Here is a 16671-nt window from a genome sequence, read left to right on the forward strand (position 1 = left end):
AACAGCAGAGGACCCAGGACTGATCCCTGCGGAACTCCACTTGTAACTGGGCTCCAGGCTGAATATTTACCATCTACCACCACTCTCTGACTTCGACCGATTAGCCAGTTTTCTATCCAATTGGCCAAATTTCCCTCTATCCCATGCCTCCTGACTTTCCGCATAAGCCTACCATGGGGAACCTTCGATACCATCTACAAAAAAGCAGTTGCTTGACTGGTGCCCTATCTACCACTTCTTATATTCACTCCCAGCAGTGTGGACCACCTAGAAGTTGCAATGTAATAACTTTCTTTCAATACAAAGATTCCTTCAACAGTGCTCCAGCATCATCTCTACCACTTAGAAGGATAAAGGCAACACATGCATGGGAACATCACCCTTGCACATCCGCCTCTGTACCACGCATCATCCTGGCTTGAAACTATATGGGCGGCACGGTGGCACAGTGGTTAGCACTGCCGCCTCACAGCGCCAGTGACCCGGATTCAATTCCCGCCTCAGGCGACTGACTGTGTGGAGTTTGCACATTCTCCCCGTGTCTGCGTGGGTTTCCTCCGGGTGCTCCGGTTTCCTCCCACAGTCCAAAGATGTGCAGGTCAGGTGAATTGCCCGTAGTGTTAGGTAAGGGGTAAATGTAGGGGTATGGGTGGGTTGCGCTTCGGCGGGTCGGTGTGGACTTGTTGGGCCGAAGGGCCTGTTTCCACACTGTAAAGTAATCTAAATCTAAATCTATATTGCTATTCCTTCATTGTCACTGAGTCAAAACCCTGGAACTCCCGACATAACAGTAATGCAATGTCCCTATACCTCAAGAGTTGCAGCAATTCAGAAAGACACCCCATTCCAATTAGGGATGGACAATAAACACCCATATTCCATGCAGAAATAAACAAAACTCAAGTGATTAAATACAGTAGTCATGTACCTTGTTTGTTCCATCTTTTTTTGCTCCACAGTATTCTATCTTACAACTGCGCAGTCTAACATGCTGAGATCTCTTCATATATGCAAAATGAACACCCCTCCATGCCCGACCTTGCAATATTTATCAGATGAAAGATGAAATGGGATTTAAATCATTGATGTGGAACAGTGGACTGGTCAGCACATAATATTTTTAAAATTAACTAACTTAATGCAATAAAAACACATTGATGCTTTGGTACTTCCAATAGCAGCAAAAGAAACTGAAGTAACTGGCCAGGGGAGCTGGATGACCATATGTTTCAATTCATGAAGAAAACTTTCTTAATATTTAATGCAAGAAAAATGTTACTGTGAAAAGTTACAAAAACACTGTTGTAGAAAAATAATTATTTCTCTGCATTTTCATTGATCCATGAACGTGACCAAGAGAAATACAGAGGTGCTGTCCTGACCAGTGCCTGCAATTAATTCACAACTAGCTTCTAGAAAAACGAATCCTGGCCAGAATCATGATTGGGACCCACATGAAGAAGCTAAATGACTGAACAATTTTTTTTAAAGCAATCACACTGATCTGCACCTGCAATGAAGACAGAGTGGAGAACTTACTCTATCTTCCTTTACTCCTAACTTTGCTAAAGAGCAACCACAGCTTAATTATATGCAACATTCACATCCATGGGATTAGCAGTTCTCTTGAGCAATACCAAGCAACTTACATTCCTCCACTCCATTTCAACATGCATTTCATGAGTGGATGCACTTCCGTTGCACATCTATTCACAGACTTCCACTTCCAACTCATATTTGCTATTATTTTTTCTCATACTAGTGCCTCTTACAAATACTTTTATTGCATTCGTCCACTCACAGCAAACTCACAATTTCACAACCTTTCTGCCATCAGAATGATCTCATCAATATCAGACAGTTTCTGCTGAGTTGCACTGTTTTTATTGAAACAAATCACTCAAAATGGTTGAAACCACTTACATTCAGAGCAACTCCAGTTTCTATAATCGTTTGTGCTTCATTTTAAAAAAGTGCTTGAAGTTGACCCCTTCTTAAAAACTGAACATGACCGCAAATCAAACTAATCACTATTGCGTAGTCCTGCTAATTGCACTCAAGAAGCTCTTAAAATTAATCTCTTGTAAGGCAGCAAAGCACTAATAGGTGTATTTTAAAACTTTTCAATACATAATTTAATTTACTTGAGAAACTTGCAATTGTAAGCCAATGTAACTAGCAAATAGCTCTATATAGATTTTTAAAATCGCTTCCAATTATTTACACAACTCTCAGGTAGTGATTAGATGGGCTTTAAATGTATTATCCACTGTAGTAATCAAACTGCAACCAGTTAGCCTCAAAACTACTTAGGAATTATTTTAAGTAATTTTAAAAGAAGATTATGTTCTACAATACAGCCCAGTTGCATTGGGACTGGATAGGTTTTATGTTGGAAACTATGAATCTTGATGAGTAGGAGCCTGAGAAAAAGAAAAATTTCCCAAACCTAGCTCAAATGTGGGCACAATTTTCACCCATGTCACTGATTGCAATTATTCTCAAAGCAGATACTGTACCCCATTGTTTCTAATTAAATTCTGCACAGTAATGTGGTTGCTTAAAATTTCCGTAACAGTGAAAATGACCAGAGGAAATCTAACATTTCAGTTCCTTTTTGATCTGCTAATATGAAACAGAAATATTTAAGGCTGCATTTTAATATTTTTACATTGTCATCAATAAAATGATATTACAAGTACAGATCTAAGAAATTAGTAAACAATCAAGTTGGAATTAACATTATCCTTTAAAATTCTCAGTAAGTAAAAATATTCTGAAGTCTGTCTGCTAAATTAATCACCCAAAACATATATTTTTTTAAATTCATCATCAAGCCAATAATGTTAGTTTCCAGAGACTTAAGGTTCCAGAGACAATTGATAACCTTTTCCTTTTGTGTGTTAAAAGCTGTGTTTTTCATCTGGCTAATACAAAGAAATATAGGGGTGACGTTTCTTTAATAATCACGATCTTAAGAGTGCAGAAATTTCTACATTGCAAAAAACAACTAGACTTTGTATTAAATTGTAATACTTTAACTTCAGGCTACTGCTTTTTGATATTTAAATGATTGTTAACATTACTAAACAGAAAAAAAATCTGAGGCTTTAGTTAATTTGTTAAATAGTTCCATGAGTGTGAGCAGTCTTTTTCACTATCCTTTTTTAACTTCAAGTCAGGCATATATTCCCATTCGCTTCATCTTTTTTTTATATATAAATGTGACATTGACTTCATTTTGGGGAAGGATAATATGTTTGCATGATAAATGCATATGATAAGATTTACATTATTTTCCAAATGTTAGAATGTTTTATTGCTTTAGATATAGCTGCATTGCACAGTAGCTATTAACCAATTTTAAAATATTCTTCCCAAAAGAGTTTAGAGTATTCCAGATACACAAGCTCACCACAATGGACAGCTACCAGTCTGCAGATGTAAACAGATAATGCATATTGAATGACAAAATATCTTGACTACTATATTAGCAAAAGTCAGTAAAATACTTCATGATGTGAAATCAATGTGAAATATTACTTTCACTATAGTAAGGATTGGACAAACATACATTGTATTAGATAATAAGAGTTATTGTATAAGGTCCAAGATCATTGTACAAGATAAGTCTAAAAAAAATTTTAAAATTACATATCTAAAAGTTTATCTAACAAAATATTTTTAAATGTCTAATTTAACCCTTGTTTAGCTGAATAAACAATAAACATAGACAGCCTGTAACCAATAATGCTGAAGTTGAACCTATGTATTGGGTGCCTATTATTTTCATTTGAAAAAAGTCCAAACAGAATCTGACTAGTATGTCAAGCACATTTAGTCAAAACTAGTGACAGCAGTTTCTGCATTTTTGTCTTTCCATTCTTTGAAATAAGAATGCAGACCTTTTATATTGTCTATTGCTCTCATTAGTTGAATACTGTGTGATGTGTTAGAATGGAGAATTTGAACTTGAGTAATTGTTCACTTTAAAAGATTGCTCTCATCAATCCTCAGTTTTAGCCTTTAATAGTCACTTTGTGTTTCCAAGATAAGTCAATACCCATATTTATTTACCAAATCAATGGTTCACATTATTTAATGACATTTTGTCCACACTACAATTGTTAAATAAGTTCAGCAAGGATAGCTTTTGTTTAATGGAGAAAGAAATTCTGCACTGTACAAAGTGTACCACTAAATCCTTAACCCGAACAGTTTTGATAGATACGCTAAAAAAACATATCTTCAACATGATGGATATCATCTTAAATACAGTGTCATTATGAAAGAGAATCCCATTTGTGTTTCAGAGTAGTTTTCTCTACTTTAATGGATGGCAATATTTAAATATGGCGCGGCCACTGAGATTCTTTTCTCTGTCATTTTAATGATACTGTATCAACAAGTTAATTCCTCCACTAAAATAGCTTATAACAGAAATTTGGTCCAAGCATATCAAGAGTTAACCTGATAATATTGCTGCAAGCAGTTTCTACTTTAATAGCTAGTACATGTCATGTCACTGATTTTCCACAGCCTTATGGTCATTTTCAAATTTAAAGATCATGCTATATTTTTCTTGTTTCAATAGCTGGCAACATTCAAAAGAGTTGCACTTAGTAGATTTCAATCAGTGATCAGAAAGATATTGCTATAAATGTACACATCTGTTAAGCTTCCATGGCAAACAATAGCAATTCACGGTGTCAGCAGAATACAACTAATGAAATATCAACAACGTCATACTGTATATACGAAAATAGACGTCTGGTAGTATTTACCAGGTAAAAATTCATTTGAATGATCCTGATAACATTTTGAACAATGGCAGAATCCTCATATTGAATTACTGTCTGCTAATGATCATCTTCATAAAATACAAGATGTTGAACGGCTTGGCACAGAAACACTAATTCATCTATTTATAAATGAAAAGTGCCAGCTTGTGTGGCTAAATTTAACAGAGGATATTTATTATTTTCTCATTCATTAGTGAAATAACCACTTTTTTATACCAGTTACAATAGATAAATGCTTCTGAATTTTATTTTTATTTTATCACATGTATATACTTAGAATATTTTGCTAAACGTCAATATAAGTGTCATTCTGAACTACAGAGCATTTAAATTCAATGCTGGTATCCAATACAAATTCAGCTCCAATTGATATGCATGTCTTCTCTGGTTAAGCGTTATAAGAATGCTAAAGATCCTACATGAAGTTAGATTGGACATTCTGAACCAAGTTTCTAGTACATGAGTTACAGCTCAGAAGTACCACAAGTTAATTGCTCATTTGTAATCTCTCAAAGAGCCCACTGTGTGACTCATCTCTTTCACAGTGCTTCTCTCTTAAGGTTCCAGCCTTGCTTAGTGCTTTTTTCACAGGGTGTGCACATCACTAACTTGGTCAGCTTTTATTATCCATCCCTAGTTGCCCTTGAGAAGGTTGTGGTGAGGCAACTTCTTGAACTATCACAGTCCATATAATGAGGAACACCCATGTGCTGTTACAACAGGGTGTTCCAGCACTTTGACCCAATGACACTGCAGGAACAGCAATATGGTTCCAGGATGGTGTGTGGCTTGGTGGAGAACTTGCAGGCTGTGGTGTCCCATGCAGTTTGTGTCTCTCTAGATGGTTGAGACTGAGCGTTTGAAAGATGCTATTAAGAAAGCCTTGGTGAGTTTTTTTTAAGCAATAAGCAACAGTGATTCCATGGTTGCCATTAGACAATTCTTAAAAAAATTCCAGATTGTTATTGAATTCATTTGACCATCTGTCAGAGTGGAAGTTGAACCCCTGACCCCAGTTCATGAGTCTAGATGACCAGACCAGTAACATAACCACTATGCCACCTCCTCCGCGATTTACCCAGGAATGTAAAGAGTGTTCAATCACACTCCTGATTTGTGCCTTGTAGATGATGGACAGGCTTTGATGAGTCAAGAGGTTAATACTCATTGAACATAGAATTAATATTGCAAAGCATAAAGCCATATGTCCCTTGTGCCCACATTGACCTTAAGGAGCAATTCATGTACCCACTTCCCAGACTCCTCTCTAGATCCATGCACATTGCTCCTTATAAAAGCAGGGAGGTCATGTTGGAGCTATAAAGAACTTTGGTTAGGCCACAACTGAAATACTTTGTACAGTTCTTGTCACCACATTATAGAAAATATGTGATACATTGATGGGCGTGCAAAGGAGATTCACCAGGACATTACCTGGGGATGAAGCATTTCAACTATAAGGCTGGATAAGCTTGGGATGTTTTCTTTAGAGGAGAGAAGGTTGAAGGGGGGTCTGATAGAGGTGTATAATGTTAGGAGGGGCAGGCACAGGGTGAATAAAAAGCTACCATTCCCCTCAATCGAAGGGTTATCAAGGAGACATAATTTTAAAATGAAAGGCAGGAGGTTTAGAGAGATTTGAGGAAAAGCTTTTTTTTAACCCAGAGAGTGGTGGAGGTCTGGGAGAATAGTTGACGAAGAAAACCTGACAATGTTTAAGAAGTACTTGGATGAGCACTTGAAGTGTCACAACATTTATTGCTATGGGCCTAGCGTGGGAAAGTGAAGTACTACTTACTTGTAAGTAGCAGTATACGATTGGTGATACAGATTCAATTGGCCAAAGAGCCTCTTCTGTACTGTGTGATTCTATGATTCTACGACCACAAAAAGCAGGGAAGCTGCTTTCTAGTAGGCCTTGTAGTACCCCACTAGAAACTGCCTTCAGGTCACAAAAATACTCCAGATGGACCATCAATATGGCACTTCTGGCTGAAGATGTGATGCAAATGCTTTGTCTTTTCTCTTTTATACTAATGGCTTTGTCTGGTCTTTTGTACTAATGTGCTGGACTCCACCACTGCAGAGGTTGAGATTATTTGGAGAAACTCCTCCTCCTGTTGGTTGCTTAATTGCTTAATTGCCCTTCACCATTTAAACCGGAGTGTGGTGGCTGGACTGAGGAGTTCAGACCTGAAACTGAGTTATGTCTACTACATGATGGTTCTACTATTGGGCAGTCTTGTATTGTGACTTCAGTCAGGTTGACACCTGAATGTTAGATGTGACTGGTTCTGTGCCTCACATGCCCTCCTGCATCCTTCAGTGAAGCAGGGTTGATTACCCACCTTGATGGTAATGGTAGAATGGGAATATGCTGGGACTCAAGTTTGGGGATTGTCATTGAATAAAATTCAGCTGCTGCTAACAGCCCATTGTATCCCAGTTTTGAGTATCCAGATCCATTCATTTAGCACAATGTAATGCCAATCAACTTGACGGGAAGGTATCTTCAATGTAAAGACAGTCTATTAAATGTGCAGTAGTGACTCCTACTGTACAATCATCAATGCATGCATCTTCAACAGTTAGATGTGGAAGAATGAAGTCACATACATCTCCTCCTTTTGTTGGTTATCCTAACACTTGCTGCAGACCCACTCTAGAAGCTATGTCCTTTAGGATTCATCCAATTCAGTCTGTAGTGGTGCTACTAACCTATTCTTGGTGACAGTGATTGATGTCCCCCATCTGGAGTAACACTCCCTGACCTTACCACCCTCAGTTCTTCTTCCATGTGTTGCTGAACATGGAGAAGTACTTGACATGTAATGGTGTTGCCATCACTGAATTTCTTGCTGTTAACATCCTGAGGATTACCACTGACCAGAAATTGAACTGAACCTATATGTAAATACTGTGCTAACAAGCAAATTAGAAGTAGGAATGCTGCAGGAACTAACTCACCTCCTATCTCCCCAAGGTCTGTCCACCATCTACAAGGCATAAGTAATTAGTATATTGGATTTGACTGGATAAGTGCATTTCCAACAGTACTTCCAACAGGACAAAGAAAATTGGTATCTTATCCATTACTTTAAAAAAACCATTCACTCCATCGCCAATGCACAGTTGTAGCTGTGTGCACCATCTACAAGATCTTCCAAACCTGTGACCTCTATCATCTAGAAGGACAGAGCCCTCCAAACTACATACCACCCTGACTTGGAGCTCTATCATCATTCATTGAGTATCATTATATCAAAATCCCTAACATGACAGTGGGTGTAAACATACACTCATTAACTGCAAAAATTCAAGAAGACAGCTCACTACCACCTTCTCACAGACAACTGGAGATGGGCAACAAATGTTGGCCAAGCCTGCAACACCCACATCACATCAATGAGTAAAAAACTACTGATTCATCAGCTGAGGGGATCAGCATTTGACTAATCAGCATGAGATTTCTTGCCCATGTTTGACCATGAGACTTCAGTCAGCCCGGAGTCAATGTTAAGGACTCCAGAGTAACTACAATTCCTTCCACTATTTACCAGTGTGCTGTAATCTCTCGTGGGTGTGCTGTTGGTGGGGACAGGACATACCAAGCATGGTGATAATGGTGTCTTGGAAATTATTGTAGGCTTTGATTCCATGAATTTGACCATGTCCAGCAATTCCCTGACTAATCTGTCAGTCAGTCCTCCAAAGTTTGATACAAGCCCGCAGAAGGAAGACTTTTCAGGGTCAAATGAGCTGGGCATGCTATTGTCAGTTCAAGAAGCCAGGTCAATATCGTCTAGGATTTTATTTTCCATTGCCACTGAACCCATTGCCTGATTTGCAATGGCATCCCTAGTCCCCTCATGCATCTTTTATATGCTGTTCTTCAGCAATTTCATCTATATGTATAGGTTTGGCTTGTACTTAATGCCCTCTAGTTTATTGTTCTTAATCCATTCAAGTGTTACTTCTGTCACTGTCTTCTTCAATCACCAGTCCAATATTACACCCTGATGTATTCTAAATTCTTCCAATTCAATGTGGTGAAAGCAAAACCCATCATCTTTGATTCCCAACAGTAGCTCTGCATTACCACCATAACTTTCACTTCAATCTTTCCCAAGAGATATTAGACACAAAATATTGCTTGATCCCAAGCTGAGCTTTCTTCACCATATCCAATGACTATGTGCTTCTTGTTCCACCTCCAAGGTATTGCCCATTGCCACTCCAACATTTACGTCAAATGTAGTTAACCTCTGGGACATGCTTTTGCCATTTCAGCCTTTCATTTTTGATGTTTTTATTTTGTTTTTTTTTCATTGTTGACTTTTCCCCTCGAATAAATTACTAATTGTTCAGAATACTGTGGCTCAGACCATTTCATACATTTCCATTAACTCCACTGTAGCCTAGTTCACTGGTCTCCAGATTATTACGCAATCCTCAACTTTATGTTCAAATCTTTCTCAGGCTTTGCCTATTTTGTCTTCTTCTTTTGACATACATCCCTGTACAAAATGCCCATTCTTCACAGATTTCAATAAGCCAAAACTAGAACAACACTGTAATAAAATAATTATGAATCAATTATTCTAATACTGCTTCATACACTATATTGGATAAAATTATCCTCAAACTCACTGTAAGCAACATGCGACCAGCCTCTAAAATATTAATAATGACACATCAGCATGTGTCGATGTCACACATCAGAAATTATGTTTTGAAGTGTGAATCGTCTCAATAAAAGAGAAAGTAAGTTGGTCGGTTTGTGTTCCTTTTGATCTGGATAAATTAACAAACACATTCCAATCATCAATTTTCACAAAAAGCAATTAAACTCAATCTAACCCCAGCATGTATTTATTTGCAGAAGTTAAACTTGACAGGAAAATTTACACCAAAGGTTACAGAATATAAAACTTAAGTGCGTTGCACCCAAAACCAGCTACATTAGCCCGGATCTTCTCAGTTCTGGATAGTCAGAGAGATGACAGATGCATATTGCAACCTCTCAGAAATCCCAACGCACTGACTCTGTGCAAAATCGCCAGAGAAATGTAAACTTCCAATGAATTGCCTGCCGTTCAGAACTCTCTTACAAAGTTTCCAACCCTGAGGCAGAAACATCGAAGAATTCCTGTCAGTTACCTGGATAGTTATCCAGGGAACCTAAGAGATCAAAACCTGCTCTATAACCTCTCCCAACCCAATCAATTATACTGAGTGCTGAATGCATGATGACACCTTCTTCAGAACTCCCAGAGGCCTAATCTCCCCTTGACGCCAGATATGCCCCTTACCCACCTACAACTACCTTCGCCACATGACCCACCAACAGCTGAAGCACTATCCACCATTCAGATCCAATCACCTGCCCAAATGCCCCCAAATATAGGTCACCCTCCCCAACAAGCAAACAAAAACAACCTCCACCAGCTCAGTTCATCTCTGGCTCCAATCAACCCTACCCTACTCACCCAGGTCCCTGCTGTGGTTTAAAAGCTATGTTGCTTTAAGAACTGAGGATTCTGATGAGCCAAGCTTGATGAGGTGAGGACATATGACCAGCAGCCACAAGGAGTGCAAGCAGCAATTTATTAGACTAGGGATTTGTACATATGTTGTTCTATAACAACAAGTTTGTTTTATCTGTTCAGTAAACTGAACCAATGATACAATCAATCCAGCATGATTGTGGTAACACTGTGTTAAGGAGGATGATATAAGAACATGACATCCACCATCCAACCCTCATACACTTGCATCATTGTTAGCCTCATTGACATCCAGCTTTCGGAAATGTATCTACTGCTGGCATTGGGTTTCCTAGGCCACAGGTAATAGGGCAGGTTCCTCGACAGACTGTAAAGGTAAGTACCTTCACACTTACTCCCGGAATCCAGGTGCTAGCCTGAGATGCATCCACGATCAGCCTTCCTCAACCACCATCACACCCTTCACCGGAGACCTCCGACATCATCCTCCACCCAGCAGGTCTGACCTTCCCATCACCATCATCAGGCCATTAAAGGTCGCCTCCCAGAGCTCTCCTGTGCCCTGTGTGTCAGGTTGTCAATTCAGCTGAAATTCGCTGAGCTAATATGCACAGTGCCAGTGCAGATCCACAAGCATTAACAGTACAATTGTTATAAAATACACACTGTAATTCAGACAATTTGAAAAGTGAACTTGACATTTCAAACTGTCTTCACCAACCTGTTATATCGTGCACCGATCAAAAATGAATGGATGTTCTCTCCTGAAAAGTTAGGTACTGGTTTCAGCCTGGGGTAAGAGAGGAAGATAAAAGGAAAAGTTGAGATCTGGGTTTGCTCGTACAATGACAGCTGCATATTAATCAAAAAAAATTCTGACAAATCAAAAAGACTTTTTTTTGCACAAAATAGACCCCTGGAGTCTTAATCATATAACAGGGGAATAACTGGATTGATTTCATCTTTAAAGAATGAATTCTTTGAAACACTGCAGATACTTTTTAGTTCTTAAATATAAGAAGTGAAAATTGTTCCATATTGTGAAAATAAAGCAAACTTCCAGGACAATTTCATTATGAAAATGCAATGATAATCAAAAGTATCTTAGTTATTACATCAAATGAATCTAGAATGTGCTTCAGTACGTAGTGCATTGTGTGAAATTAATGCCAGCTTCCAGCCAGAATAGAATTGTACATTGCAATAAATGACATGTTTTAGTCCAAACTACATTATTGAAGCATGGAATATTAGGGCTTAGAAGTTACAACTACACTGTATCCATGAAGAACTATAAAAATCCAGACCTACATTTTTGCTGCAAATTTCTTCACCTCGATAAGGACAAGAAACTGAAAACTCTGAACAATAAAAGGAGATCTAATATTGTTAACTACTAAAAGTGACAGTGGTCGGAAAAACCAAACAGGACCTACACATTGGCCAGAGTGGTCCATCTCCATTTTAGAGGTACATTTCGCTTGGAGGGTAGCAAGAGCCCATAAACAATCAGGTTGGGTGTTGGAAAGGCTCTTTCAGGTTAAAGTTAAAAAGATTATTCAACTCCTTGTCTCTGAAATGACCCATTCCATAGGTTCAGAAAAATAGTCAATCCTGCCAAGGTAATCTTGTTGTTATATTTTTGAAGGAATTTGTAAAGAGAGTCAGACATCAAGATGGTCAGATCATGTTGTATGACATCATCACAAACTGGGCATGCTCATAATATTTGAATATATTACACTCTGCTTTCCACATCAAAAGAAGTGTTTTGGAAGAATTTTTTTTTCAGTTACACTAACTATACAGTTTAAAAATCAAATAAATCTTTGTGAATGTGCATATTTGGTAAAATAACAGCTGACACATTTTCTTCTTACTCAACATTTATAAATCACACCTCATTACTGGTTTATGAAGTCCTGATATTCAACAGGTTTTAGAGTCAGGTTTTGGATTTTCATAAAGTCCAGGACTTTCAGAAAAATATACCTGAATCTTCTCATAGTTTGATGAAATGTGAAGTTTGAAGAGTTTCACAGAGGGTTTCCCTCCATGATATCGGACAAATTTTCTTATGCAATTTTCCACTGTTCACATATTTAATTATGTATTCAGGCTTCATGACATCCTGTTGTGCAAAGGTATGATCAGCAGAGCAGAAGTACTTAATGTTGCCAGGACCTTCTGGTACTCACACCACAGATGCTATATTTAAACCCAAGCCACACAGTGCAGAAGCATGCGTAAGTGGATCAGAGATGATCCATGAGGGTTCTTCGTACCTGGCATATGTTAGATACCACTGTCTGGGGATGTCAGGTGTGGGTAGCTGTGCCCATGGAGCATGCCCTTGGGTGTTGATGCTCGGTTTCTAGCATGGATGTCATTTGAAACAAGCAGTGAGTTGAATGTCACAAGTACCCGCTCTTGTTTTTTGTGAAGTTGTCCTGTCAGCTAGTTTGTTTGGACAGTTTGGTAAAATGGGAGTCCAGTATAAATGAGACAAGCTGTGTGATTAACAAGGTGCTTCACAAGTGTTCATCCTTGTCAATTGGCATCTTGCTGCTGCTTAGTTAGATCCTCACAATGCTGTTTGTGAATAGCATAAAAGACAGTGTAAATTGTTCCCAACTTTGAGATGGGCCTTGCCACATCATATCACCTGATTCTGCAAGACATCTGACCATAGACAATATTGCTCAAACTCCTACAAGGTACTGCCCAGTTTTTCATTTCTTTCTTCCAAAAGATTGGTATGTGTTCTTAAATTAACAGGTCAATGGTGGCAGTGGATGTACGGGAGTTATTGGCAACCTACTTCTGGACCTTTTGCAATTGTACATGCACTGATCAATGATTCAAGAGTATCACCTGGACCAAGCCAAGAATCAAAACTGTTGGCTATGGGTTTCATGCTGACCATGTGTTTAGAGTGTAGTTCTATCAAAACCTTGGTCCAGATTTTCCATGCAGAATTCAGGTCCTGATGCTGTGCCTTAACCCTTTCACTCTCACAAAATTAGTTTTGCCCTAATTGAGTACGAGACAAGTTCAGCACCCAAACAGTGCCACAAGCACTTCCAAAAGGTTTGGGACACTTAGCCAATGCAATGGCAGCCTTGTCAGTAATTGTCATTGCCTTACTGAGGAGAGCAGGCGGTTCATCAGACGGCCAGGAGGTAAAATGATTAATAATGAGGATGACCAGAGAAAACTACAGTGCAATTACAACCCCAGTTCCAGTAAGACTCATTTTGCAATACAGATCGCCACAACCACCACAATTTTCGCAATCAAAAGAATAACTTTTCTTTAGCCTCCTTGCCGACTTCCCCCAAAAGAAGTGAACCCAAAAGCTAACAAGCATCAGGCATTTGAATTTGCTAAAATTAATGAAATAACTGGTCTTTCCAAATACCCAGTCTCTGTAATTCAACCCTCCCACTCCCATCTCTGCTAGAATTAAAACATTTGAATTTGTCTCAAAGGCATCAGGGTCATGAGATGACATTCAGGACTAGGAACTTTGTACTGACACTCTAGAACCCCACCTGTTCACGTGACATTGGTTAGAACTAGAATCCCTACAGTGTGGAAGCAGGCCATTCAGCCCATCAAGTTCACACCAACCCTCCGAAGAGCAATCCACTCTCTACCACTGTAACCCTGCATTCCCCATGTCTCTCCAGTTAGCCTGCACACTGTGGTCAATTTCCCATGGCCAATCCACCTAACCTGCACATCTTTGGACTGTGGGAGGAAACCAGAGCACCCATTGGAAACCCATGCAGACGTGGGGAGAATGTGCAAACTCCACACAGATAGTTCACCCAAGGCTGAAATTGAACCCAGGTAATTGGTGCTGTGAGGCAACAATGCTAACTACTGAGGCACTGTGATACTTTGAAATGGTTTCAGTTCCTTTTCTTTATCTTAGTCAAATACTGTCCAGTCATTCAAAGTCTGATCAGAGACTCTTTTTAAAAACTAGGTTTTTCTGAATTTAAGTTGCAGTAACTGAAACATCCTCACCCACGATCCCTGTTCTGAAAGTTACACACTTAAAGCCTACTTTTGAGTCTTCATGAGGCAAATACAACATGGTATTGCTGATAGCATTTTCCTTTCAACTACAACATTCAGTGTTATAATCTAATTATGACTGAGATAGAGCCCAACGAGCACCTTTGATCTTAGCATTGTTGGTGTTGCAGTCCTTGGATTATGAATAATTACTCAGGGTTTAAGATCTGCAACTAGCATGATATTTCTATCCAATAAAACCTGATGCAAATTTTTTTGAATCCAAAAATGATTCCACACACCTCCTTTTCTACCTGTGCATAGTTACATTAACTCTTGGTGACTGTACATGATGCAAATGTTTTGGCTTTCTCTTGATCATTATCCATGACACAACTGATTATGGCCCCAACTTTACACTTTGAAGGACCACGTGCTAGCTTGAAGTTGAGCTTTGTGTCATAATGTATGAGTGATCAAGCTTCTTTAACATGTATCAGCAGCATTGATTTTGCCTGTCTCATGTTTTCCTTCAAACAAATTCAAGCAGTACAGCTAACACTTCTGCAAACTCAGATAGAAAATATTAGTAGTCTTTGATTATGCCTTGAAAATCTAAGCACATCTGGTTTTGAGGCGCTGACTCGAGCCTCTATCTTCCCTTTCACTGGCTGTAGCTTGATTTTCATGCCAAAATATATGAGAGCTTCGATCGCAGCAAAGCACACGTGCTCCTTTTCAATCTCACTGAGCCTTTTAAACACTTCATCCAACATAGAATCATAGCACTTTACAGTACAGAAAGAGGCCATCTGGCCCATCATCTGTACCAGCTCACAAAAGAGCTATCCAGGAGTCTTATTCTCCAGTGCTATCCCAGTAGTGTTCTAAATTTATCCCTTTTGAAAGTATATCCAGTTCTTGGTTGAGGCAGGTACATTAACAACATTTAAAAGACAGTTGGACAAATATATGTATAGGAAAGGCTTAGAAGGATAATAGGGCTAGAATGGATGGACATTTTGGTCGGTATGGACCAGTTTGAGCCAAAGGGCCCATCTCTATGCTGTAGACAATAGACAATAGGAGTAGGCCATTTTGCCCTTCGAGCCTGCACCACTTTTCAATATGATCATGGCTGATCATCCTTAATCAGTATCCTGTTCCTGCCTTATAGCCATAACCCTTGATTCCACTATCCTTTAGAGCTCTATCCAACTCTTTCTTAAATTAATCCAGAGACTGGGTCTCCACTGCCCTCTGGGGCAGAGCATTCCACACAGCCACCACTCTATGGGTGAAGAAGTTTCTGCTCATCTCTGTCCCAAATGGTCTACCCCGTATTTATTAGCTGTGTCCTCTGGTTCGGCATTCACTCATCCGTGGAAACATGTTTCTTGCCTCCAGAGTGTCCAATCCTTTAATAATCTTATATGTCGCAATCAGATCCCCTCTCAGTCTTCTAAACTCAAGGGTATATAAGCCCAGTCGCTCCAGTCTTTCAGCGCAAGGTAGTCCTGTCATTCCAGGAATTGACCTCGTGAACCTCAATAGCCAGAATGTCTTTCCTCAAATTTGGAGACCAGAACTGCACACAGTACTCCAGGTGTGGTCTCACCCGGGCCCTGTAGAGCTGCAGAAAAACCTCTTTGCTTCTATACTCAATTCCTCTTGTTATGAAGGCCAGCATGCTATTAGCCTTCTTCACTACCTGCTGTACCTGCATGCTTACCTTCATTGATTGATTGGTGTACAAGAACACCCAGATCTCTCTGTACTGCCCCTTTACCTAAATTGATTCCATTTAGGTAGTAATCTGCCTTTCTGTTCTTGCCACCAAAGTGGATAACCATACATTTATCCACATTAAACTGCATCTGCCATGCATCTGACCACTCACCTAATTTGTCCAGGTCACCCTGTAATCTCCTAACATCCTCATCACATTTCACCCTGCCATCCAGCTTAGCATCATCAGCAAATTTGCTAATGTTATTACTAATAGCATCTTCTATATCATTAACATATATTGTAAAAAGCTGCGGTCCCAGCACTGATCCCTGCAGTGGTCACTGCCTGCCATTCCAAAATGGAGCTATTTATCACTACTCTTTGTTTCCTATCAGCCAACCAACTTTCAATCCAAGTTAGTACTTTGCCCCCAATACCATGCGCCATCAGGCATGGGATGTAGACCATCAGGCCCCAGGGACTTATCAACCTTCAGACCTAACAGTCTCTCCAACACCAATTCAAGGCAAATATAAATTCCCTTAAGTTCAGGTCCTTCAGCCACTATTACCTCAGGGAGATTGCTTGTGTCTTCCCCAGTGAAC

General features: G+C 39.3%; 1 protein-coding gene across 1 annotated transcript in view; it reads right to left on the bottom strand.

Moving 5' to 3' along the window:
- The window catches only part of LOC122555878, a 204313-nt gene that overhangs the window by 18139 nt on the left and 169503 nt on the right, over nucleotides 1–16671 (bottom strand). Inside the window, exon 7 of the mRNA XM_043702112.1 lies at nucleotides 11031–11099. Within this exon, the coding sequence (XP_043558047.1) occupies nucleotides 11031–11099 (69 nt within the window). The remainder of the gene's footprint in view (nucleotides 1–11030; nucleotides 11100–16671) is intronic.

Source organism: Chiloscyllium plagiosum, chromosome 13, assembly GCF_004010195.1.
Source record: "Chiloscyllium plagiosum isolate BGI_BamShark_2017 chromosome 13, ASM401019v2, whole genome shotgun sequence".
Classification (NCBI taxonomy): Eukaryota; Metazoa; Chordata; class Chondrichthyes; order Orectolobiformes; family Hemiscylliidae; genus Chiloscyllium; species Chiloscyllium plagiosum.